The 24,953-nt window shown below is 34.4% G+C and overlaps 1 protein-coding gene across 14 annotated transcripts in view; it reads right to left on the bottom strand.

The window, feature by feature from the left end:
• Window positions 1–393: 393 nt before the first annotated feature.
• BAZ2B (bromodomain adjacent to zinc finger domain 2B) overlaps window positions 394–24,953 on the bottom strand; it is a 386,499-nt gene continuing 361,939 nt past the window's right edge. For 11 of the 14 annotated variants that reach the window (XM_035007948.1, XM_035007946.1, XM_035007951.1 and 8 more), the window contains 10 exons: window positions 20,663–21,318; window positions 20,090–20,363; window positions 19,758–19,913; window positions 19,007–19,167; window positions 15,556–15,866; window positions 15,033–15,168; window positions 11,465–11,611; window positions 5,617–5,882; window positions 5,213–5,356; window positions 394–1,863 (listed from right to left, as the gene is read on the bottom strand). In XM_035007948.1, coding sequence (XP_034863839.1) covers window positions 1,710–1,863; window positions 5,213–5,356; window positions 5,617–5,882; window positions 11,465–11,611; window positions 15,033–15,168; window positions 15,556–15,866; window positions 19,007–19,167; window positions 19,758–19,913; window positions 20,090–20,363; window positions 20,663–21,318 — 2,405 coding nt within the window. In that variant the 3' untranslated portion in view covers window positions 394–1,709. The remainder of the gene's footprint in view (window positions 1,864–5,212; window positions 5,357–5,616; window positions 5,883–11,464; window positions 11,612–15,032; window positions 15,169–15,555; window positions 15,867–19,006; window positions 19,168–19,757; window positions 19,914–20,089; window positions 20,364–20,662; window positions 21,319–24,953) is intronic. The other 3 variants (XM_035007952.1, XM_035007958.1, XM_035007955.1) reach the window with 2 other exon arrangements.

Below are 24,953 nucleotides of genomic sequence, written 5' to 3'. Positions count from 1 at the left end.
AAGGCATCAAATCCTATTTCATTAATGCTTGAATTTGTAGCTCATGACTTATTAGACTAATTGATATGATCAATTTTTCTTATTGACTACTGACAATTGGTTACATGTCTACCAACAGAGACATTTCTCATATCAGAACAAGACTTTTAAAATGTATTCTAATATTTTCATATTGAAAATGTGAAAACAACAACAAAATGTGGTCGAGAGAGGCTCAGGCGCTAATGAAAGGCACAGCACTTGACTTAAACCCACCCTCCTCCACCCAGCCCAGTGTTCATTGAACTACACAGTCTGCTGCTCCTCCTTTAGGATTTTGTAAAAATCAAATTGAAATTAACTATCTTTTTGAAAAGAATATATATTCAGGCTCATTAAGAAAAACTAAAAAACTAGTTTGTAAAAGTCTTTTATTGTATCCGTGCCACACATAGTAGAGAAAAATAACACTCCTAAAAAAAAGAATGCTACCTTTTCCACAACAGTTGATTTTAAATAAAACTTCAAGTACTCTTACATAGGTACAAAAAAAATTCTGATCTATTTGCCTCCAACAGGCCACCACAACACACAGTAGATAAAACACAGTGGTTACAAATGTCTTTTAAGTTTATTTCTGAGGCAAGGCAAATGGGAAGGAAATGTTTCTATGAAAAAATACTGTGTGTGTAGGAAATTGTCACAATTTTATTCCACATGGATACAAATGATTATACTTTAATTTAGGCCCTGGTGGCTTAAAATTATATAACAAAATAGAAAAATGGAAAACTAATATCCCCTACACCCTGTTTCAAAGGCAGGCACTACCAAGATCAAGGAGACGCCACAGTGTTGGTAGAGGATAATTACTGTACAAGCCGTGTAGCTATAATTACCTTCAGACTAAAATAAGATGCTACAGTCCTTCTAAGGCATAAACAATAATGTCTCCAAACAATATATACACATAATACATATTTAAAACAAGACTTAATATAAACAATAGTGAACAGTATATACATGTCAATTTTTCTTCACTGTCTTGAAATACAATTTAACTACACAAGTGATGCAGCAACATATATATATATGTATATATATATAAATGTACTTGTAACTCTACAGTAAAGTTTATTTTTGGTGCTTTTATAGCACATCAGTGTAAACAGTTTACCTTGGCTTTGTTTTATATTTTAAAACATTCCTTGTTGTATTTTCAAGATTTAAAGCAATTTTCTAGTTCTTCCTTTTCACAGAAAACGAAGATTCTGGATGTGGTTTAATCATAAATAATTCATAAAATTAAATACATTCACTAAAAAATAAACTACAAAGTAAAAAAATGAAAAATAGATATTTATTGAGAGGGAAAGGAGAACCATTTCCCACATTAGAGCTCTGGTGTTGAATATTCAGTGCGATTTGATATATTTTAATTGCTATTGCACTATAACACCCTTTCCTTTGAAAATTCTTTGGGTGTGCTTCCCTGTTCTACCTAAATTAGCTGATAAATCACACAAACCAATAACCAAGGGCCTTGGTTGTTGTAGGAGTGAAGCCTTTAAAAATGGTATCATTCTTCTGATACTTTTTTTTTTTTTGTGATACTTATTTTAAGGAAAAAAAGTCATTATGTATGTGCCTTGCACATTTATGTAAATACAGTTCACACTGCTGGTCTCATTTGTCCTTGTTTAAAAGGAAAAAAAAAGATTATTATAACTTCAGCTCACTTTGAAAATATCTGTCCACTTTTTTTCAAAATACTTCCTCATACTGTGGCCAGCTCTGCCTATATCAGAATCATCTTCATTAAATGTTTCACAGTTGTCAAAAACAAGCCTGACATCTACAGCAAAGGTTTCAAGGTTTGGATATCTGAAAGAAAACACATGATTTAGAGGTTGTTTTTATAGGGTGGCTTTGTTTTATAAACAAATGAAGAGGTAATAAAAGGTAAAATGAAAAAGTGAAACTGAAAGAAAAAAGATTAGGATAACTACATTTAAATGGATATAAAACATATTATACTCTCTTATAGATGAACATCTAAAAAATTGCATGTGTTCTGAACAATGTAGGATTTAAAAAGATTAAATGGAAAAAAACACATTTCTCTGAGGAGCAAGATACAGTTCAACTAACTAGCATTTTCCCCACATCCAATTTCCTGTTTGACCTGTACATAGTGTGCTTTCCCAGGACTCATCCCACTTAACTGGTTTATTAGTTCCTCTGGCCAGTTGTGGTACCCTATCATCCACATTGAAAACTATTTCGTTGCAGTAGAAATAATGGAAACGCTTCCTGTGCCCTATAAACATTACACTTGCCCTGTAGCTTCTATATACATCCAGGATATACTGCTTTGAGTTAAATCTTCCCCACTTCCCATTTCTGTTCTTTTCTCTTCGGATGTGCTCTTTTGCTCGAGCACTGGAGCACGATAATCCAAAACAGGCAAAAAATTAAAAAAAATGTGCTATCCCTTTATCAGAGATAACATCATGAAGACCTGCTTTTCCATAAGAAGCACTGTGGCTTCAGTGGTTTTTCAGTGGGATAAGCCCCGTCATCTTTCTCTGTAGAAACATGGCAAAGGGAACAGAAAGGTGAATGAATCTGCGTCAGCTCACTGGTAAGAAAGGAGTGGTTTGTTTCAAGCCAACCCAAGCCAAACCAATACATTTTGAAAGAGAGCTTTTGGGAATTTAAATTTAAATTAATTCTAGCTTATGGTAAGCTAAGTACTAAAATAATTTACGTATTAGAAATACCCTTGAAGTACACACTGAAGCTCTGAGACCTGGTAAAAGTGGAATTATTTTTTGATGGGATACCTTGTACAGTCTTCCACACCTTCTCACTTCCCTCTGCTATGTGCAATAATAAAGTAACATTTCTCTATCTGTAATGAGCTCACAAAATTAATTCAGACCTGATGTAACCTCACCCATTTTCCTGTTCTTCTGGGAATTATTATTATTTTTTAATGAGGGGAAATTCACATAACATAAAGTTACCCATTTTAAGGTGGACAATTCAGTGGCATTTAGTGCATTCCCAACATTTCCTATTACCACCTCTATCTGCTTGCAAAACATTGCTGTTGCCCCAAAAGGAAACCCTGTATCCATTAAGCAGTTGCTTCCCATTCTTCCCTAACCGGTCCCTGGCAACCACTAACTGGTCTTTCTCCATGGATTTGCCTATTCTGGAAGTTTGATATAAATGGAATCATACAGCATGTGTGGGAATAAATTTTATAAAATATTTAAAAGTTACTTTGAGAAATATTTATCTCTTTAGACTGTTCCTTACTATATGAAATGGTTCATGATTAATGCTGGGGAGACTAAAATTCAGGACAGAATTCTAGGTGAGACAAATACTAGTCCCACAGTTGATGGAACCCAGAAAGGTTCATTAAGGCAAGTACTTCCTCCCCTCTTTTTGATAAATTTCTAGTTTAAACATTTGAAATACTGTTTATGAGTTTTGGTTCCAATTTATTAGTTTGGGTTTAATCAAACAACTTGAAGTTAGAGGAGCTTGAACCCACTAAATTTTGCTTCCCACACAACTGGCATCACAAACACGGTTATATAGAACTGCTTCCCTCTCTCGCCTTGCCGCTGCTGTGACTTCCTCCATTCACCAGGACTCATTTTCAAAAGGGAACACCAATGTTTGGTAATGTCTAAGCTCTGTGTTAGTGTTTATTTTGGGGATTTTGAGGTCTGTTTGTTTGTTTGTTTTATGTTCAGTTAGCCACATTATAGTACATCATTAGTTTTTGATGTAGTGTTCAATGATTCATTAGTTGGGTATAACACCCAGTGCTCATCACAACACACTGAGGTTTAGATTTATCCTCTATCCAGGAACTGGAGAAAAATGTAAAGCCTTTCTGTGTAAGTCTTTGTCCCGGCCATGTTGATTCTAAGTCCATTATGCTACCCACCTAAACATCTGATTATTTTGATAGAAAAAGCAAAAGAACTAGTTCATAGCTAGACAGGAGCTATTGCTTTTTGGTTCACATTAGAACCAAGAGTTTTAATGGTTTTAAATGTTTTCTGAATTTGGGCAGGTCCCTTCCGTAATTTTTTAAAAAATAAAACAAAACAGACATAATCTTTTGAAACATGTGAGAAGGACACTGATCATTTTGAGTTAAGTTCTACTCAACTCTTATAAATTGCATGTAAATTATGGAGCACAGTGATTTTCACCAAAAGAACATTAAGGAGGAACTAAATAACATATTGCGTTATAACGGTAATCATAATAACAACAATAATAATGTAATTAAAATCTACTTTATAGTCTTTTGATGTAAAGTTCCTTCCTCCTCCATATTTTTTGTGACTTTGCCTAAAGTATGGTCACAGGGTCCATTAAAGCTAAACCAGTAATAAGGAATAAGAGGAGCTGAGGAGAATGAAGAAGAGAACACATACAGCTCACAGCTCCTGGTCATTCACATGTGGAATGCTTTTGTGCGGGCTTATTTTGTAAGTGAACAGCCTCATGTTTGGGGCTCTGAAATGGGCCACTGTTCAGAACCAAATAAATTCCATTAACAGCTGCTACTCTGGTAGGAGTTTGAGGTGGTCTAACAAATATTAACTGTGGCCAGGAAGTCACTTTACTCTTCAGCTAGGATCACAAAGACAATATGGTAGCGAGGAGCAAATAATAGTCTTCTCCCACATTTAATAAATGCATTCTTAGTATTCTCCAACAACCCATAATTAAACTTTTAACATCTAAAAAATTAAATTTTAATTTAATTTAAAATTTCCAATGACCTTTTATCTCTACATTGTAATGATCTGAAAATATTACAGTCAATTTTTGTTAAATCCACATGAGATATTATCAATATTCCACTGATGTAAAATATAAGCTCCACCTTATGTTATTTACTTACTTTGGGAGGCTTCCCTGTTATTTTTCTTTACCTTTCAGGCTGGGTTTGGTTGGCCTTCCAATGTCAAAGGCAGCTTTATCACACTGCTTTTTAATTGTTTAAACAATTTTAATGGACTTGTCTTTCATACCGTACTACCCTAACCAAACACACAAACACACACAGACACACACACACACAGACACACATACACACGCCCTCTCTCCAAAGGCAGAGATTTTTGGCTCACCAGAAGAGTACCCAGCAGATATTAGGCATTCAATAAGTATTGAACTGAAATTATTTACTTACTGTCCACTACTTAATTTCTCTCTAATTGTGGAAAAATCCATAGGCTTCTTAATAACTTTCTTATAACCAGGAACAAGTTTCAAGTTTACAGGAAGTAGAAAAGGCCATGCATCCTCATGAGTTTCCATTTCAGTAAGGATCATACTAAAAAAATAATGTTTGAAATCAGTATCTATGCTTTAGAATTATAAATTTTTATTAAAAACTTCATTTTTATAATCTTTCAAGTAAAAGCAATGCAAATTAATTTATTTTAAAAGATGAATACATTTATTTATACTATAGACTTTACATTTTCCTATTTATATAAATTGTCAAAAAGTCACCTTTGATATAGTAGAAAATTTCTAAACAAATAAAATGAAATGTTATAAATATATTGTACATGCAAACTGAAATAATACCTGCAAAGAGCGAGGTCTTTGGAGTCATCTCTCTTAGGTTTCTTAATAGAAGTAAAACTTTCCTGTTTTGACAAGTTAACAGAAGTGTTTTCCTCCATTTTTCTTTTTTTCAGGTCTTTGTTTCCTCTTTTTAGTGAACTATTTGTAGATGCAGAGTCTTCATCTTCAGTATCCCCTGTTAAAGTTACTTTCTTGCCTTTCTTTGACTCATTAGTCTTTTTTCCTTTGACGTGAAGTTTTTTGATTTTTAGAGTTTGACCACTTGCCTTAATTTAAAAAAAAGTAAATGAGGTATAAGAAAATAACCATCTACAGACCTATTATTTTAAATTATTAAAGTCTGACAGGACAAACAAAAGGAATTTTATCTCTGATCTACAAGGTTGATAATTTTATTTTTAAGAGAGCTCTATGAATTTGATCTCCCATAATATAAGGTTAAAATCTAATAAAGCATGAAAATCTATCTTAAGAACTCCTAAAACTTGAAGCTGTTGATCTCATGGTAATCCATCTTTGGTACTACAGAATTTGGCAGTATTCCTTTAGTCTAGGTCACTAACCAAATGAGTTTAAAGGTACAAAAGGACTATCTTTTAGAACACAATTAGGAACAAAGGTGAAAATAACAAATAAACAATACAGAGCTTATTAATAAGACAATTGAAGACGTAATAAAAAAACTAGGCCAAAACATGAAAAATAGCTCACAAAGTGTCAAATAAAGAAAAAGTCCTTTATAAGTGATTAAATCTACTGGAAATTTGTATATATTTGTTTATTTTTGGATAAAGGAAAAAAAGCATTTCCTATAAAAAGAGAGTTCCACTAAATTGTGGTTCCCAGGTGTGAACAAAGCAATGGTGAAAAATCAGAGAGAGAGAGAGAGAGAGAGAGGAAAAAAAATGTCTGTTTTTGAGGAAAACAATAAAGACACAGTATAAAAGAGATCATATTTAAAGGATATGAATTCTAGCTATGGCTCTGTCAGTAACTAGCTATGGAATTTGTACAAATATATCTGTGAGGCCCTATCTTCTCATCTGTAAAATAAGAAAGATAACTGCTAAGGTCATTCTAGCTCTAAAGTTACATAAAAAAAAAATCTCAGTGTAGCCTTATGCAATGTAACTACAGCTTGCGGTCAGCACACTGATACAACAACGAGCTCTCCTCCCCCATTCAGAAATAGGGAAATAAATCATATTTTGAGAGTTAAATGTTATAATAAATATAATAGATCATAGAAGAGAGATATGTAGAGTCAGATGTTCAGTCTAGCCACAATCTAAAGCTGGCTGTATTCTTGAAATAAATCTGGCTGAAAACATTTCTTTGGAGTACTTCATAATAATTTCTTTGAGGATTTCATGAACTTTTCTAGTAATATTTTTAAATAATTGCCCATAAGCAATTAAAATTATTTGGTTCTCTATTGGAAGGCTAAAAGTATAGTTAAGGAGAGATTTTAATTGCCTGAAATAATAAGGCAAACTATAAATCTAATACCTTCCCCATATCATATCAAAGAATCACTACCCCTTGTCACTAACTAAAATAATTAACATGTTTTACTAAGTCTCTTTTCCATTTAGTTTATTAATTTTTATTCATGAATATCTGATATTCTGAGTTTTCATATTACACTAAGCTTTTATCACTCTGAAATCATAAAAAAAGAGAAAGAGAATGCTTAACATAATGAAAAAGTCCATTTAATGAAGATTAGGTTGGATTGAATAATTATATCACTTAAGAACAAAATTTCATGAATAAGGGGCCAAAACTTCTAGTTCTTTATGTGAACTAAATTATTACTTGGGATCATTTTCTAACAAACTCATAACTACAGTAGGAAAACATGAAATTTAAATTACAGAATCAAAAGAACTTTGTGTTTCAAAAAGACAATGAAGTTTATACATTTCTTTACTAAGTAATGTTTATCAGCTTGCCTCATCATACTGTACACATACCCACACTTACCTTCATAAAGACTTTATTTGTTAAGTAATCTCTACATGCACCATGGGGCTCAAACTCAACCCCAGGATCAAGAGTCACATGCTCCACTGACTGGGCCAGCCAGGCGCCCCCACAGAAACATACTTTTAAAAGCAAGCTTGTATATAGTTAGTTACTCTGTTACCTGATTTACTTTGTTCTGGGACAGAGATGCCCCACTCCCTACCTTCTTCTCTATCTTTTTATAACCCAAATTCAAAGAGGAACTTCAGTATGTCTAAAGCAGAACCTATCAGATTACACATAAAAGGGCACATTTCTGTTGTTTGTATATATTTATATATCAGAAGTTTGTGACTGGGTGGCTCACAGGCTGTAAAGAGCCCACAGAATGTGTTGCTGCTTGGCTCATATAATGCTTGTAAAAAGTCTTGAGTTTGTGCCAACACTAAACATTTGGGAGGATATGCATAAAATCCATAAACTTGAAATACTGGTAGATCCTGGAACATTGGGCCCACATGTCTACATGACAACAACTGGCTGGAGTTGAGTAATGACTGTTATATTTAAATTGGGGCATGACTTTCCTATTTGCCACAGTCCCAACTCTTTGGTGTTATTTGCCTGACTTTTACAGGTATTGGAGTTTGAAACCTCATGTGTGTGTGTCTATGAGTGTGTATAAATACGTGTATGTATATTTATACATATATATGTGTGCATCAATACACATATACACATGTCTTTTTGATTCTATGATCCTATGAGATATACATAAAACAAATCTATAAATTTAATAAATATATATAACAAAGTGCATGTATATATATTGGCATGTACATACATATACACAGAGTAAAAATAAAATATGTGCATAAATAGCCATTTGAGAGTAAGACAGTATAAATACTTACAAAAACTGAATTAACTGGAAAGATAGTTTAAAAACATTAACTTTAAAAATCTTTATATATCAAAATCAAATGTTTAATATTTTTATTGCTATAAGAAACATAACATCTAATTCACTACCTTTAAAAAAACAGGGAGCAGAGGCTTAGAAATCTGCATTACCTAGAAGCACTTGAATTAGATCATAGATCATATGTCTCCTAGTCCACTCCTTGAATGATAGCCAAAATTCTAATTTAAGCAAATTTACTGAAAACAAAACCTCCTATAGTCTACCAGATGATAACTCAAGAATTAACATATCAATTTGTTAGTAATCAATAAAGCATTAGAGGAAATTTCTATAACTTGACAGTTAAGAAGCTAAAAGATAATTTATGTACAACCAGTGAAAATTATTACTGAATTACACTAGATATGACAAAATAATCAAGTAATGAAAAATTAAAAAGTGATTATTAGTGAATATAATGCCATGTGGGACTTTCTGCTATTTTATAAAATATAAATACATTATAAAAATAAAAATATATAAAATATATTATAAAAATAAATAATAGAAATCAAATGTAATAAAGTATTAATATACATGTAACAGAACTTTAAAGTCATAAAAACTCTTACACACATGACCATATTTGATCTTCAAAAATCTCTACAAATTAGGGATGCCTGGGTGGCTCAGTCAGTTGAGCATCCAACTCTTGATTTCAGGTCAGGTCATGATCTCAGGGTCGTGGGATGGAGTCCCACGTTAGGCTCCATGCTCAGCTGGGAGCCTGCTTGAGATTCTTTCTCCCTTGGCCCCTCCCCCTGCTTTCTCCCTCGGCCCCTCCCCCGCGTGCGCACACTCTCTGTCAAATAAATAAATAAATAAATAAATAAATAAATAAATAAATAAATAAAATCTTAAAAAAAAAAACTCTCTGAATTAGATACTATGCCATTTTACAGATAACCCTGAAGCTAGGAAAGTGCTCCAATGTTAGAGATCAGGGAGATAAGAAAAACCAGCAAAGGGACTGAAAAAGAGCAAAGGCAGGAAGACAACCAGGTAAGTATGGAATCCTAGAAGTCAAGTGGAAACAGGGTTTCAAGGAAAGGGAGTGCTCCACTCTATCAAATATACCTAATAGGATAGATGAGGCCTAAGCACTGATCACTGAATTAAGCAATGTGAAAGTTATTTGTGGTCATGATAAGAGAAATTTTGGAGAAGCTATGGGGGTGAAAATCTGACTGGAATGAGTTCAAGAGTGATTTGGAGGAGAAAAATCAGAGAACCAGAACAGAAAACTTTCCATGAGTTCTTCTGTAAAGGGAAGGGAAGAAATGGGGGAAGTGAATCAAGGAAGAAGTGAGCCCAGAAGAGGGTTTTTGTTTATTTAGTTCTCTCAAGACGGAAGGAATAGTAGCATGTTAGTGGGCTGATGAGAAGAACCCAGGGGAGAAGGAAACATAGATGGTGCAGGAGAAGAGAGAACTGTTGGAATCATACTCCTAAGAAGGTGAGAGGGGGTTGGTTCTGAGGCATACCTTGGGGAACTGAGTCTGTCAGAGCCCACTAGCAGTTCACGGCAACAGGAGAGAAGGTAGAGCATGTGAGCACAGACACAGGAAGAATGGTGCATGTGGTGGCAAATTCTTGTAATATTTTCTTCTGGTGGCTTCTATTTTCACAGGGAAATGGGAGTAAGGTCATCAGTTGACAATAAGGATGGAGGAGACAGAGTTGGAGGTAAATCATCAGGCACCATTAAAGGCCTTCTTAATGCCTCGAATTTAAAGGGCTGGGTGTTTTCTCCAACCACATTCAGATATAAAAATATAGGTGCAGGGAAGTCAAGAGTTGGATTAACCAGAATGATGGTCTTCCCAAGTGAGAGAGAGGCAAAGGGGATAAAGGTGGATGCAATGGTTATGATAATGAAATGCTGACATATTACAAGCAAGGTTAGGAGAAAAGAGAGGACATGAAAGGGGAGAGGGACAGTGAGAAGGTCTTCAGATAAATGGACTGGAGGTCAAAGAATTGTTGGAGTTTGAGTGTGAAAGAGGGTAGACTGAAAAGAAAGGAGGCAGTGAATAGATGGATGTTTGGAATTTAGTTCATGGAGACATGGCAGTTACTGGTAATGATTAATGGTAGTTATTGGCCAAGAGATTAAACATGGAAGGGAGTGACTGAGTTAGGAAACACCTAACAAAGACTCTGGCCCTCAACACATGTTGACCCTTTTACACTTCTTACTTTCTAATTCTATTATCATATTATCAATCCGTTATGGGTGTCCACAGGTTTCTAATTTAAATGTGACCAGAAAGTGAATTAAAAAACAATGCCTATTACCATCTGACCTAGCAATTTAACTCCTAGGTATACACCCAAGATGAGTGAAAACACTTATTCATACAAAAACTTATATATGAATGTTTCACAGCAGCATCATTCATAATAGCCAAAATATGGAAACAACCCAACTGTCTATCAACTGAAGAATGAATAAACAAAATGTGGTATATCCAAATAACGGAGTATCATTTGACTATAAAAAGGAAGTACTAATACATGCTAGAACATGAATGAACCCTGAAAATATTGTGCTAAGTGAAAGAAGTCAGACACAAAAGGCAGCATATTGTATGATTCGATTTATATGTAATGACCGGAATAGGCAAATCCATTGAGACAGAAAGTAGAATATTGGTTGCCAAAGGCTAAGGGGAGATGGGGAATGGGGAGTGACTGATAATGGGTACAAAGGCTCTTTGTTGGGGTCATGAAAAATTTGTTTTGGAATTAAATAGTGGTGATGGTTGTACAACTTTGTGAATATTGCAAAACCACTGAGTTGTGCACTTTAAAATGGTGATTTTTATGGCCTATGAATTATATCTTTAAAAAACCCCCATACAGCTCTGCATTTTGATCTGGCAATTGAACGGTTTAGTGTTAGGTCAGTCTCACCTTAGCAATGCAAGCGGGACAGAACCAGTCCCCGTCTGGTATAGTGGTAATCTTGGGTCTATGGCAGTACGTGTGACAGCCTTTGTCACAGCCATCACAAAGGAGAAGCAGTTCTTCGTTATCTCCCTTTCGACAGATCTGGCAGTACTATAATACATGAGAAATCATTTAAAATTAGCTCTCTGCTGTGAAGAATAGTTATTGGGATATTAAACACACCATAATTCCTAATTCATATTAGTAACAAACATTCCGCTTGCTAACAAATATACAGTAGCCATACACATCTATGTATCTCTCATTACACAGATATGGACCACATGACGGGTGAGCAGTTCAGTTGGGGTAAATGCACATTTCAGGTACACTGCAAAGAACAAAGCTAGAGGTTGAATGCCTGCACACACTTCAGAAGCATGTACACATTAACATATGAAATCATTAACGTGACATTAGAGCACATAAAGCAATGAGTAGCTTTAATACATGGTGTTTTAATTTTTTAACGTATTTCATCTTTTGCTTATCTTAGCATCCTCATGATATCCTGAGAAAGAAATAAGTAAGAGTTAGAGTAATTTTTAAGATCAAAATTAGGAAACTTGTATTAGTATCAAACTTATATACAACAGTAAAAAGATGACCCTATATTTTGGTTAAATTATCCATCTATTTTTTGAGATTGATTAAAAAAAATGTGTCCAAACCAAGAAACTTTGGAATTCAACCCAAATCAAACATGTGTCACAAGTACAGAAAATGGATCCTACAAAATGATTTCTAAAGAGGAAAAAAAAACCCCCAAAAACTGGTAACAATAAACTAAATCAAAGAATTTAATTGGTCATAACTTATTTTGTAGAACTAAAAATAAAATTATTTCTTCTCTGTGAAAAAGTTTCTAATACCATTAAGAACTTTAAAATCTGTAAGGAGATTTTCCCCCCATGCATACATACTCTGTATAACCAGTTTCACAAAGGGAAAGAAGCAAAGTTAGAAAAGAAAAACTTTCAAGATAGCTTTAAAAAATGGTCAGTACTAACCCTGTGTTTTGACATTTAGCTTATACTCTGTCACAGTAGAAAATGTCTTGCAATCAATTATTTTGAAAAATAAAAACATTTAAACTGTAAGTCACTTACACTAATTGAAAGTTATATATTTATACTCTTAAAAACAAAACAGCTTGACTGTTCAAACTTAATTTTTAAAACTTTCAATACAACATTAAATCTTAATCTGGGAAAGTCTAAAATAGTCTTATATAACTCAATATGCACATCGATGACAGCTTAAAAATCTTATCGAAATGGCAGATACACACTATTCAGCTTAAATATCTATCAAGTATATGTAATATGCATAATACTAAAATTGTCATGTGTGCTAAGAGCAAAAGCAGCAGAGTTTATCATCCCAACAGTAAGTATTTTATGACCTTTCCTAATACCACATCACTAAATACCTTCTCCAAACTTAAGTTACATCTTTAAAACTTCTATTGTAAAAATATTGAGAAATAACATTTAGAAAGTTATAATTAAATCCCTATGACAAAAAAGGTTAAAAATCAGTTTCATGAACATTAAGTAAACTCTATTTTTTATAATAGCTACCCAGAAATACTATAAAGTCTCTCTGACATCTCACATTTATGGTTTAAAAATAAAATTATTTTCTGATACTTAATAAAAAAAGGTGGCAGGTATCAAGCTCATTAACACTTTGGAAAAGTCACAGCAATAGTTCATAACATGTTAGAGCAAATGTAGAGCATAAAATAGTGGCTGTTGCCTATGCTTAACATTAACAACAATATAAAGCATACTGTGGGCAGAGAATTATCTGGAGGCAAATTATGACAGCTCCTTTCCATGATAAGCCTGGTCTCCGGCAAAGAGGGTATTTCTAAAGGTACTGCGTACTTTAACATTTTGTTAGGACTTGTTATGAGGATTATTCTAGGCACTATTACATTTCTAGTTAAAGGTTAAAAAGTGCTTATTAACCTTTGAATATGAAACTATGCCTTCTTTTCAAGATAGTTTCATAGCAAATAATGTACGATTAAATATTAAAAAATGAAAATTATAAGAGATGGAGTTAAATAATGATAAATGTATATTAATAACATGAAAAAGACTTATGAATTTGCCAGAAATGAAATAAAGCTTTTGACTACAGAAAGTATAAAGGCAGATTTTGGTACAAATTTTGGGTTTCTACATACAGGTTATAACAAATCTGATCATATCATGATGACTATTTTGGTGTATATGAGGAAAAGAACTGTTCCAGTTTCATTTTGATGTAGAACTCAATCTCTTTTGATCATTACAGTCTAGACTTCACCAAGTATATTTCTCCAAGGTGATTTTAAAACTGGTTTTAATAATAAGTTTTAGAAGAAAGATTCTTTTTACCTGGTAAAAATGCTACCAGATGAACAGAACTTGCCTTCCATCTTATGGTAAATTGTAATGTGGATTGGAAAAGACCTAAATTTGAGCAGATTGTGAAAACTGCAGATTCATTATTCCATGGATATTTTATATGAAGAAGGGAAAAACCACAGAAGAAACCAAATTTATTTGTAAGAATGAATAAGGCGTTGAGTAGTCTAAACTTAGAGGTTAAAATAAAAGAAAGAATGTTAAATTATTTAAGGATCACTTCTTTTCTTTGGGGAATGACTATTTTAAATAAGGAATTTTACTATTAGTCATTCATAAAAACAAATCTCAAATGTTTGGATTTTATAGCTAATCTGTAATTCAAAAGCAAATGTCAAAGTAATTCATAAAAGTTCACATATAATAAATACTTCTGTATCTGATATAAGAGGCAAGAGGGACATGAACATGTTTAAAATGAGCATCTCTCTGGAAGACATATGAACTATAGCTTTCATTTTGAATATATAGCATTTGGTGCCTGGTACAAGGTAGAGGCCACTGCACAATAACTACTTGGGCTTCAGCAAAGAAGGTGAAAAACCAGTTTTAATGGTTAGAAGAAAAAAAATAAATAAAAGACCTACTCTTCATGTCAGCTACTTCCGATGCCATATACATGATATCAAGTGCACAAACTAAGAGCTCTCTGTTTATTTTGTATTTATTTATCTAGTTATTTCTTAGCATTACAGAAAAAAAAGAAAACTGATAGAAATATAAAGACATTTTAAGAATGCAGTGAATGTAGCAGATAATGTTAGCAACTGGAATGTTTACAAGAGTGAAAGGGTCTTCAAAATATTTAGATGAACATCTATTATGTTAACAGAATACAGAAAACAACCTCAGTCAGAGTTATAAACAATATTCAGTGGAAGGAGAATCAAGATTTTTAAAAAGAAGAGATAACATGTTTGGAAGTTTCCATCAAAAAGCTCAAAATAAGGAGAAAAGTATCAAACTGATACAGTATTTAAGAATTAAACAAACTCAAGTAAAGCATACGTTATTTCGACAATAAGTAATGTATTAATTAAGAAAGGCTTAGAGGTTGGGAAAAACAGGACAAAGTAAATTAGTTATAGTATTTCTTAAATGAAAACACTTACAACTTTCATAATTGATTTTTCCCATGCTATTGATTTCTGTAACTGCTGAATGCACAGAGCTACCTGTGCAGCACTGCGAGCTTCTGATAATGCCCTTCTCCATACCCTGAGCCCTGGAGCAATATCCTCTTCAATTCTGCATTGAAATATAGAAAAATTAAGCAGGTCACATCCACATTTATGGTTACTGAAGGTGAAACAATCATCACACTGAAAGCCAAGCAATGACAAAAACATGGAACAGCCAATAAGAATAAGGTTTAAGCAACTAAATTTGATGTAGTGCACAGACTGTGGCTACGTGCCTCAAAGCTTAGTCACAACCAGGTAAATGTAAGATCACTTTGCAGGATTATCAACGCACATAACAAAAAAAAAAATGTTTTTACAAAGCACCATGCAAATAGCATGATCCATATGGATCACAGACATACAAGAAGATACATAGATAACAGGCAATAGAAAATAGGCTCCAATTAGCAAAGAAGCACAATAATTTTTCAAGTTAATCTCAATAACCTACCCGTCACCATCACCACTAATGGATGGTGCAGGAGCAGGGACAGTAACTGTGCCCACATTATCCAGTTTGATCTGAATGGTGGTACTTAAGGGGCTCTTCAGATACCTTCTCTCAATGTTCCGCTCCAAATCAGCCAGCCTGGTTACAGCTATATCTAGGGGGTTGTCACTCTTCCGTTCTAATGCATCTGCACTGCTTTCTTCTTCGCCAGTAAATTCTCCATCATGCTCCTTGCACAATTTAGAAAATGACTTATGTTCAAAATATACCAAGTCCTCCCTTTCTGATGCAGGCTCTGGACACATCCAACCCTATATATCAAGAGAATAATGTTATTATGGTTTTCTCTTAAAATGCCTGATGGGTGAATTACCTGTACTTAAAATACAGCAGCAGACACCAGCAGATCTCAAGGATCTTTACTGAAAGTTTTTACCTTGTGTTTCCTAATGCTAGGTAGAAACAAGAACAGAAAATTAAAAGAAACAGTTGTAAGTTTGAAGAAGAAAATTTAATAACTTTGATATTATGAAAGGTATAATGAAAATTAGCAAAGTATTCTGAAGGATTTGAGGATAAGTAAATATTTATTCATTTCATGAGACCACTTAAATGGAAAACTCTCGGTAGTCCTGAACTTGGTTCTTCCTTTCCATTTTCACTCCTTCTACCACCCTTCTGTACTTACCATTTTTTCCTTCAGCCACAGGAGCTTTGCCTAAGCTGTTACATTTGTCTGTATGGCTTTTTCCCTGCTCCTCTTCATCTACTTAACTCTACTCATCCTGTAGCTCTCGTGCTAAAATTTACTTCCTTAGGGAATCCTTCCTTGACCTCCTTTGGGAGGTTAAATCTCCCTGTGACAGGCTCTCATAGAACCACATAATACTCCATAGCCTTGTGTAATTTTACATTGCTATGATTATTTGATTAACATTTTTCTACCTCTAAATTCCATGAGGGCCATGTCTGCTTTTAGCCATTTTATCTCCAGCAGAGTAGGGCAAACAGATGGCACTCAATATATGTTGATTGAATAAATAAATGATCCTACAACTCAGCTTGCTTATATCAATCCTCTAGCTCCAAATCCTTCAAAGACTCCCTACTATTTAACAAAGTCCCTATTTTTACCATGACATTCAAGTACCTCAATCTACCTCTTTCTCACATGTTCCCATTTATGTACCCTACACTGCAGTCAAACTCCACGACTTGCCATTCCACTGATATGTTCTGAGCCCCCTGATCCTGGTGCTCCACTCATGCTGTTCGCTTTTTCTAGTATGGCATTCCCTGTTCTCTGACCGTCAAAACCTTCGTCATCTTCTCAAATTCCATCTTGACCTCTCCACAAAATCTTCCCTGATCTTTCTCATATCTCCCAAGTCATGTATTCTTTTTCAAAATTCATGCATAACTCTGTACTTGTCTGTGATGAGTTACTAGATTCTACAGAGATGTCCATGTCTTATCTCCCTATCATATGACAAGCTTTCTGAGGGCAGAAACCACCTTGTATCCAATTTTGTGATGTCCACTGCCTAATGTGGAATAGGTACTTAGTAAATAAGAAACAAAATGACCATTATGTTTTTTATTAAATCTCTTTAGTGATAATTATTTTGTCTTGTATATTGTGATCAATTCTTTCTCATTAACTCAGTAGAACGTTTATATTTAGGACGTAAGTATGAGATTATAAGTAGTATGCATAAGTGCACTAGGTACAAGTCATATCCAATGGCCTCATTCTTTACAGTTTGAAAATGATACTACATACCACTTAAAAATATTCCACCTTAGCTACTGAGAACACAGCCAAAAACATCTAAGCAGCTGGTTATGTGATAAGGTCATTATAACAAAATTTGAGTATATCTCCAGGAAAATGTTTCAGGCCCATGCTCTGACTTTAAGCATAACTATAAAAGTGTGATGATATCCTTTTCCAACGAACAGCCAGTCAGAATTGGCAAGTCAGATTGGGGGTGCGGGAGGGGAGTTGGAGGAAAATAGGGCTAGTAGAACCAATCAAATCTAAACCAGCAAATAGTGACAACTGACCATGAGAGAAAACAGACTATAGAAAGCAGATGTGATAGTTTAAAAATCAAAGCACACTGGGATCATTTACCGGAGGGGCAAAACCTCTTCACATTTCCTGAGGGAATCATTATCTAATCATCGGTCTTCATACTGAAGATACTGTGTCATCAAGATAATTTCAATCAAACTCATTATTCTCAATTTAAGAAGGCAGTGTAATACATAAGTGATCCAACAAACATGTTAAAAAATTATAGCACTAAATGGAATAATTATCATTTCTCCAGAAAATAAACTTGTGTAGAAGAGTTCACTTGTTGAAGATGCCAGATAAGTGAGGCATTTTTATATTGTATTATAGTACCAGGAAAAAGATTCATATAGTTGCCTAGCAAATGATAAACTTCCCAAAGTTGGTAATTATGTTTGTGGCAAGAAAGGGATATTTTATTAGCTCTGGGAAATTATATTTTTTGGAAATCCCTGAAAATTTCCAAATGCCAGCATTAAAGTAATTTTGAGGAAATATTTTAATCATTGGGTAGGATAGCATTATAGCGTAAGTTTCTCATTCTGGATAAAATCTGGATAAAATGTGAAATATCAAATCAAATTACATGGAAACTATATTTTTTAAACCTTTTCAGGTGTCTGTCTCATGCTTATTCACTATCAATCCATTTGTTCTCAGTGATGTCACCTTATTATCAATTGAGAAGACCTTTATACTCCTCTTTACAAAACCCAAAAGTCTTACACAAAGGTAAAGCTTTCCTTCCTTTCGCCTTTCCATTGGAAGCCAGTTTTGATCATTGTTTGTGACAACGGTAATGCCCAGTAGACAAATACATAAATTAAAACTTTATATATATGCGTAGGGTGTGTGTGTGAGTGTGCGTATCATAATATAACACATATTCAGATATATCTATATTCTCCAATTTAAAATTATATACAGTGACAGTCTGACATACAGCATGGCTTGTATAGAGGTGCTTCCTGGACCTACATGAAACACAGTAGTAGGAGTTTAATAGAGCATTATATTATCATGGTAAAACTGTGAAACTCTGCTTGCAGTGAAGAACTGCATACCAGAAATGATAGTTTTGATTGTCATTAAGGAGGCAGCAAGATTTAGTAAAAAGAACATGGGTACTGCAGTTAGACTGACTTGGTTTGAACCCACATTTAGCCACTTACTATAAGACCACTGGCAGGTTACTTACTCTGAGCCTTGTTCCTTACCTGTAAGATGGGGAAAATTAATTCAGGATCATGATGAGGATTAAATGAGATAAAATGAAGACATTTAACATAGGAACTGGCAAATGTCAGGCATATAAAATATTAGTTACCTTCCATTATCCTAAAAACAGATTTTATTCCAAGTCAATTTTACCTTCACTTGCAAACTTGCTGATGCAACTCTCCTTTCTAGATCTTCCACCTGTTGAAGAATACTCAAATCCATTTCCATTGCTTGATCTTCTACTGACCAGTTCTCCACAATATCTCGAGTTACCTGGTTTTCTTCATTTTCATTTAATTCAATAATAGCAACTACATTTGAAAAGAAATTAATTTAATTTAATTTTTTTTTAAAGATTTTATTTATTTATTTGACAGAGAGAGATACAGCGAGAGAGGGAACACAGGCAGGGGGAGTGGGAGAGGGAGAGGCAGGCTTCCCGCGGAGCAGGGAGCCGATGCGGGGCTCGATCCCGGGACCCTGGGATCATGACCTGAGCTGAAGGCAGACGCCCAACGACTAAGCCACCCAGGCGCCCCAGAAAAGAAATCAGTTTTAAAATCCACTTTATTCCCCAATGATTTCTTTCAGAAAGTAAGCAAAACTCCAGGGGTAACATGTGAATGTAACTTAACAGGCACAAGTGCACCTGTGTGTATGCAGGCAGCTTGCTTTCAAAAGTAGGAATATTCTTTTTTAAGAACACAATATGTCTGCGGGTTGTAAAAAATTATAAGAAAGTAATGCCAATTTAAGAAATGCACACGGTTACTATTTTTTGAGCAAAACAGAGCAAAATGCCCGTTAGTAATAAATTAAGACATACTAAAATACATTTTAAGGTAAAAGAATTAATTTTCATAAGTAAGCAAGAGAGCAGAAATCTCTTTTAGGTACACACCATCCTTATTCTTGATGCAGGCTTGAGTAATATAATCCAAGTGTTTCTGAATTTGTTTCTGTAACGCCTTTTCTCTTATTCCTCTGAAATGCAGCACTTTGAGCAAAGCTTTTAGATCCTCTGGGTCAATAATTCTCCACCAGCCAAATTGCATTTCTAAGTCAAGATAAATATGTACATCTTTTACAGATATCTTGAATATGAATTAATGGCACAACACAAATCAGAAGATTTATAACTACATATATAACCATCGAAGATTCAGTTATAATATAGGACTCTATTAACAATGAAATAAAGTCAGTGGCTAAAAACTATCTCAATGTACCTACCTTCTGGAATAGGTTTTGGACTAGGAAAATCTACTGGTTTTGCTACTTCAACAGCCGCAGGTTGAGTTGAAGAGACTTTTTCATTCTGTGGCAATGGAGATTCACTTTTACTTGAAACAACATTGGGAGTCAAGAATGAATTACCATTTCCTTCAGATAATCCCAATCCCGATCCCAGACTAGGTAAAGGTGATGTAAACGGAATATTAGAAGCAAGCATGCCAGTGGGCCATCCACAGAACTGGAGTCCCATCATAGATCCTCCACTTTTCATCTACAAAAAACCAAAATATTTTAAAAGTAGAACAATCTAAAAAGTTAGGAAAAATGTTTAGCACCTGAAATTATTTTTTAAATTCTGAAAAAAAAAAGGTAATTCAAGAAGCCTTTGCCTTAGACTAGAAATGCATAGTTGTAATGAAGCTTGGTGATAGCGATTGTGACTCTTTCCAGTTTTCAAACTGTGGCAGGGATAATACAAATATCCAACTGATTCCCCTGGAGTGAGAATTTTCACGGGATCAAAGATTAGATAAAGCAACATAGAAATGAGTTACAATGAGCAGTACAAACCTGAAGAGGTGATACAGCAAATGGATTGAGGCCCACGGGATTCTGAGAGGAAGATGATCCCAGAAGGGGAGCGGGGGCAGGTGAGGGGGACGTAGATGGTGGCTGAGACTGAGGAGTCACTATGGAAGCAGCTGATAAATCAGCATGGGTAAGTGAAGTGTCATCACAAGGGGTTCTTGGCAAAAGGCTGAACCACTGTCTATTTTTTTCCGTCAGTGTTTTTAACAACTGGTCATTGGGTAAAGGACTGTAGAACTTCCCTGGACCACTTGAACCAGTATTGAACAGATTATTAGAGTCTGTCTTTTCCATGTTGCTTTGGGTTGCTGTTGATTGAATGCTGCCCAATGAATGTTTTCCACTATTTTGATAAGACAATGTACACCCATTTGCACTACTATTTGGTTTGGGGATCATCATATCTGAGTCAAGAGGCATCTTAGCTACTTCTAAAAGCTTGCTTAATTTTGAAAAAGAGCCAGGTTTCTGAAGAAACAGATTTGTGTTATCTTTTTCTTTAGGATCTTCCTTTTGCTCACAGTGATCTGGATTTGAACAATTTAAAGTATCTTCAGAGGTCTCAAATATTTCTTCTTTGATCTGGATACTTTCTGCCTTTTTCAGTTTTTCTCTTTCTTTTGCAATTTCTTCTAGTCCTACAAAAGTGAAAAGTATTAAAAAGATCAGTTGCTTCAGATCCAACCAATACTTTAATTGTATATTATTACTATTTATCAAGTAATATGCATAAATATATAAATAAACTTTTCGAGATTACTTACTAAAAAACAATGGTCTTGTTTTTTATAGGCTACATTTGCTCATTGGAAAATTAATGTAGTTTTATAATTAACCATTACAAAATTTTAAAATATTAAAATATTAAAAGCCCTAATACACAACAAAAATTACTATTAACATTTTTGTGTAAATCCTTCTAGGAGTTCTCTATGCATAACCATATACACATATACACGTAAGCCTATAAAGTAAAAAAAAAAAAAAGGAAATCGTATTATAATATTCTAACCTACATGTTTTACTGAATAATACTCTGTAAACATCCTAATGTATTAATATATACATAAGTGCGCCATAAATTTTAATGGCTATCTTCAGTGGAATATTATCATAATTTAAATAATCAATCTTCTACTGATGGCTATTAATAGGGCCTAATTATTCACTATGATAAACAGTGCTGTAAATGATGAATGACCTTGTATCTGTATCGTTGGACTTTAAAACTTCTTTTTTGACTTACTTCTTCAGGATAAATTTCTAGAAAAAAAAAAAAAAAACTCCCTGATAGGTACTTTTCAGAGTTTTTGCGATATAATTGTCAAGCTGCCCTCTAGAAAGTCTAAATCAATACATATTAATGCCAGAAGTACACAAAAGCATCTATTTCCCTATCCCTCAGTGAAACTGAATACTAACGATATTTGTCTTTTCCAATATCTGGGAGGTGAAAATCTGAATTGTATATTTTTCTGATCACTAGTTAAGGCTGATTATCTTTTCATAGGTTTATTGGTATTTCTCCTTTGTGAACCTCTGGTTCATATTTTTGACAAATGTTTTTAAAAATAATTCATAAAAACTCTTAAAAATATAAATCCACTAGTTTATTTGATTTGAAAAGTAATATATGTTCAAGATAAAATATTCAGTAATGAGAGGTATAAAGTAAAACCCTTTCTGTCCTCTTCCCTCAGTCCCTATTTCTACTCTTTAGAGGTAACCATAACTAATTACACCTGTAGCTCCTTCTGGAAATCTTATATGCATCCTTGTGACTATCATTTTACACTACTACACAAATGGGATACTACTCTTCACTTTTCTGCAACTTAGAACAAAATCCCAATCCCTACACAAGGCCTACAGCACTGTATGATAGTTCCTGGAAACCTCCACAACCTCTGGCCACTTTTGTCCTTGTTCTTCCTTTCTCCCTTTTTTCATCTTCTCAAACATGCTAAGTTCTTTCCTTTCTTGGGGCCTTTGCACTTGCTATTCCCTCTGCCTAGAATACTGTTTTACCTCATGTTTCAGATTAAGTGTCATTTTGTCACAGAGGTTTTCTCTGATCACTTTATCTTTTTTTTTTTTTTTAAAGATTTTATTTATTTGACAGAGAGAGCACAAGCAGGGGGAGCAGCAGAGGGAGAGGGAGAAGCAGACTCCCCACTGAGGAGGGAGCCCGACGACATGGGGCTCTATCAGGACCCTGGGATCATGACCTGAGCTGAAGGCAGATGCTTAACCATCTGAGCCGCCCAGGCGCCCTTCTGATCACCTTATCTAAAGTATGGTCTCCATCCCATTCACCTTAGAATATCATTCTGTATATTTACTTGGCAGAATTTACCATTAGACACAATATTCTGTTTATTTTCTATTCCATTCCCCCTCCCACACACTAGAATTTAAATCAACAAGCTTTACTTAAAGGTAGAGCAATGTCTACCTTGCTTATTATTGGGTCCCAAATGCCTAACATGGTGCCTGCTATAAAATGGGGACTCAATAAACATTTTTTAATGATGAAATAAAAAGAATGTATTTAATATTTTCACTATACACCTTCAACAGCTTTCAACGGCAAAACATATAACTATACTTCATCAGCTGCATAATATTCTATTATATGGACATATCATGATTCATTTAACCAATCCTCTATTAATGTTTGAAATAGCTCTTACATCCTTCTTTTGATGTTAGTTTCTACCCCAAATTAAAAGCCTATTCCTCATACTTATGCTTCTGCACAATCAGGTGTCACAGGGACTAGATTCACCTACTTGCATGAAACAACCAAAAAACAGACAAAATAATATGGAACAATAGTTTATAAGAACCTGGACATCAGGTAACAAGGAGAGAAAACAAATGCAGCAAGCCCTATGATTGCTCCAGCTTACTGCCCTGGGACAGTTTCCAGGCTACATCACAATGAGAAATCCAGGCAGAGCTGGCAGACTCCTGAGATGAGGAGATGGAACTGAGAGTCCAAGGGAGACCCAAGTGGCTTGAGTGCTCAGGAGGGAGTACTGGAGAGGAGAGAGCTGCCTAGAGAGAGAACTCTACAGATCTGTGGATGGACCCCTTGAGTGTTCAGCTGAATACTCATCAGTGCCGAAGTGTCAGGAACCCACCTGAGATCAGGGAAAGAACCACTTGAAAAAGACTTGAAAAAGAGGTGACAGTGCTAGGTGCTCACACAGGCTGGGAATAGTACCTGTTCCTACCAACCAGCTTGGGAAACCTCAAAATTCACAGATGTTAGGTAGAGTACTCAAGGATCTCACGTCAGTAGTTAGGCAATAATTAGCCCTAGACTGAGCACTGTCCTAGTCCTACCTAACAAATTTTAAAAGCCAGACCTGAAAGGATCAAACTTTTTCCAAGTACCTTAACTGTGTTCCAGTTAAACAAAGCTCAAAAATGTTTGTGGGAATTAAAAAATATCCAGCACCCAACAAGGTAAAATTCACAATGTTAGGCATCCAAACAAAATTAGAAGGCATGCAAAGACACATGAAAACAGGACACATAATTAGAAAAATCAATCAATGAAAACTGACCCCAAACTAACAAGATAGTAGAATTAGGAGACAAGGACATTAAGTTTGAGAAAATAATAGTTGAAAAAATTCCAAATTTGATTAAAACTATAAACTACAGATCCAAGAAATGCAACAAACTCCAAGGAAGAGAAATATGGAGATAACTACACAAAGACATATAATCAAATTCCTTAAAACCAATGATACAGAAAAATCTTAAAGGCAGCTAGCAAAAAATCGTATGCCTCATATCTCTATGCACTTCTACACATTTGCCCTGAGAAGAAAACCCTACTTCATCACCTCTAATTAGGCAAATGTGGAAAGAGTCACAAATATGCTCTTCATATACCTGTGCTTTATACAAGTTATTGGTTAGTAAAGAAGTACTAATAGTTGTTCTTGATTTATTCTGAGAACTAGTATCTTTAAAAAAACCTCTGTCATATGTCCAAAAACAAATGGAATAACCAACCAGGCAACCAATTTTTACTGGTTTGAGACTAGATGACATCCCATTTACATGTAATAAAGTACATCGAGCTGATGATACATTTTAATAGCCTACTCATGGTTGTCTTTAACTTTTACATTCAAATTGCTTAATTATAAACAGCTAAATCTCTAATTAAAATGTAAATTATTTTTAAAAATTTGAAAGTGTTTACAGGATGTTTAGTATAAAGAGATTCTTTAATTTTAAATAATTTTCTATC

Source organism: Mirounga leonina, unplaced genomic scaffold, assembly GCF_011800145.1.
Source record: "Mirounga leonina isolate KUSES-001 unplaced genomic scaffold, KU_Mleo_1.0 Mir_151, whole genome shotgun sequence".
NCBI lineage: Eukaryota > Metazoa > Chordata > Mammalia > Carnivora > Phocidae > Mirounga > Mirounga leonina.
This window is presented reverse-complemented; position numbering and strand designations above follow the sequence as displayed.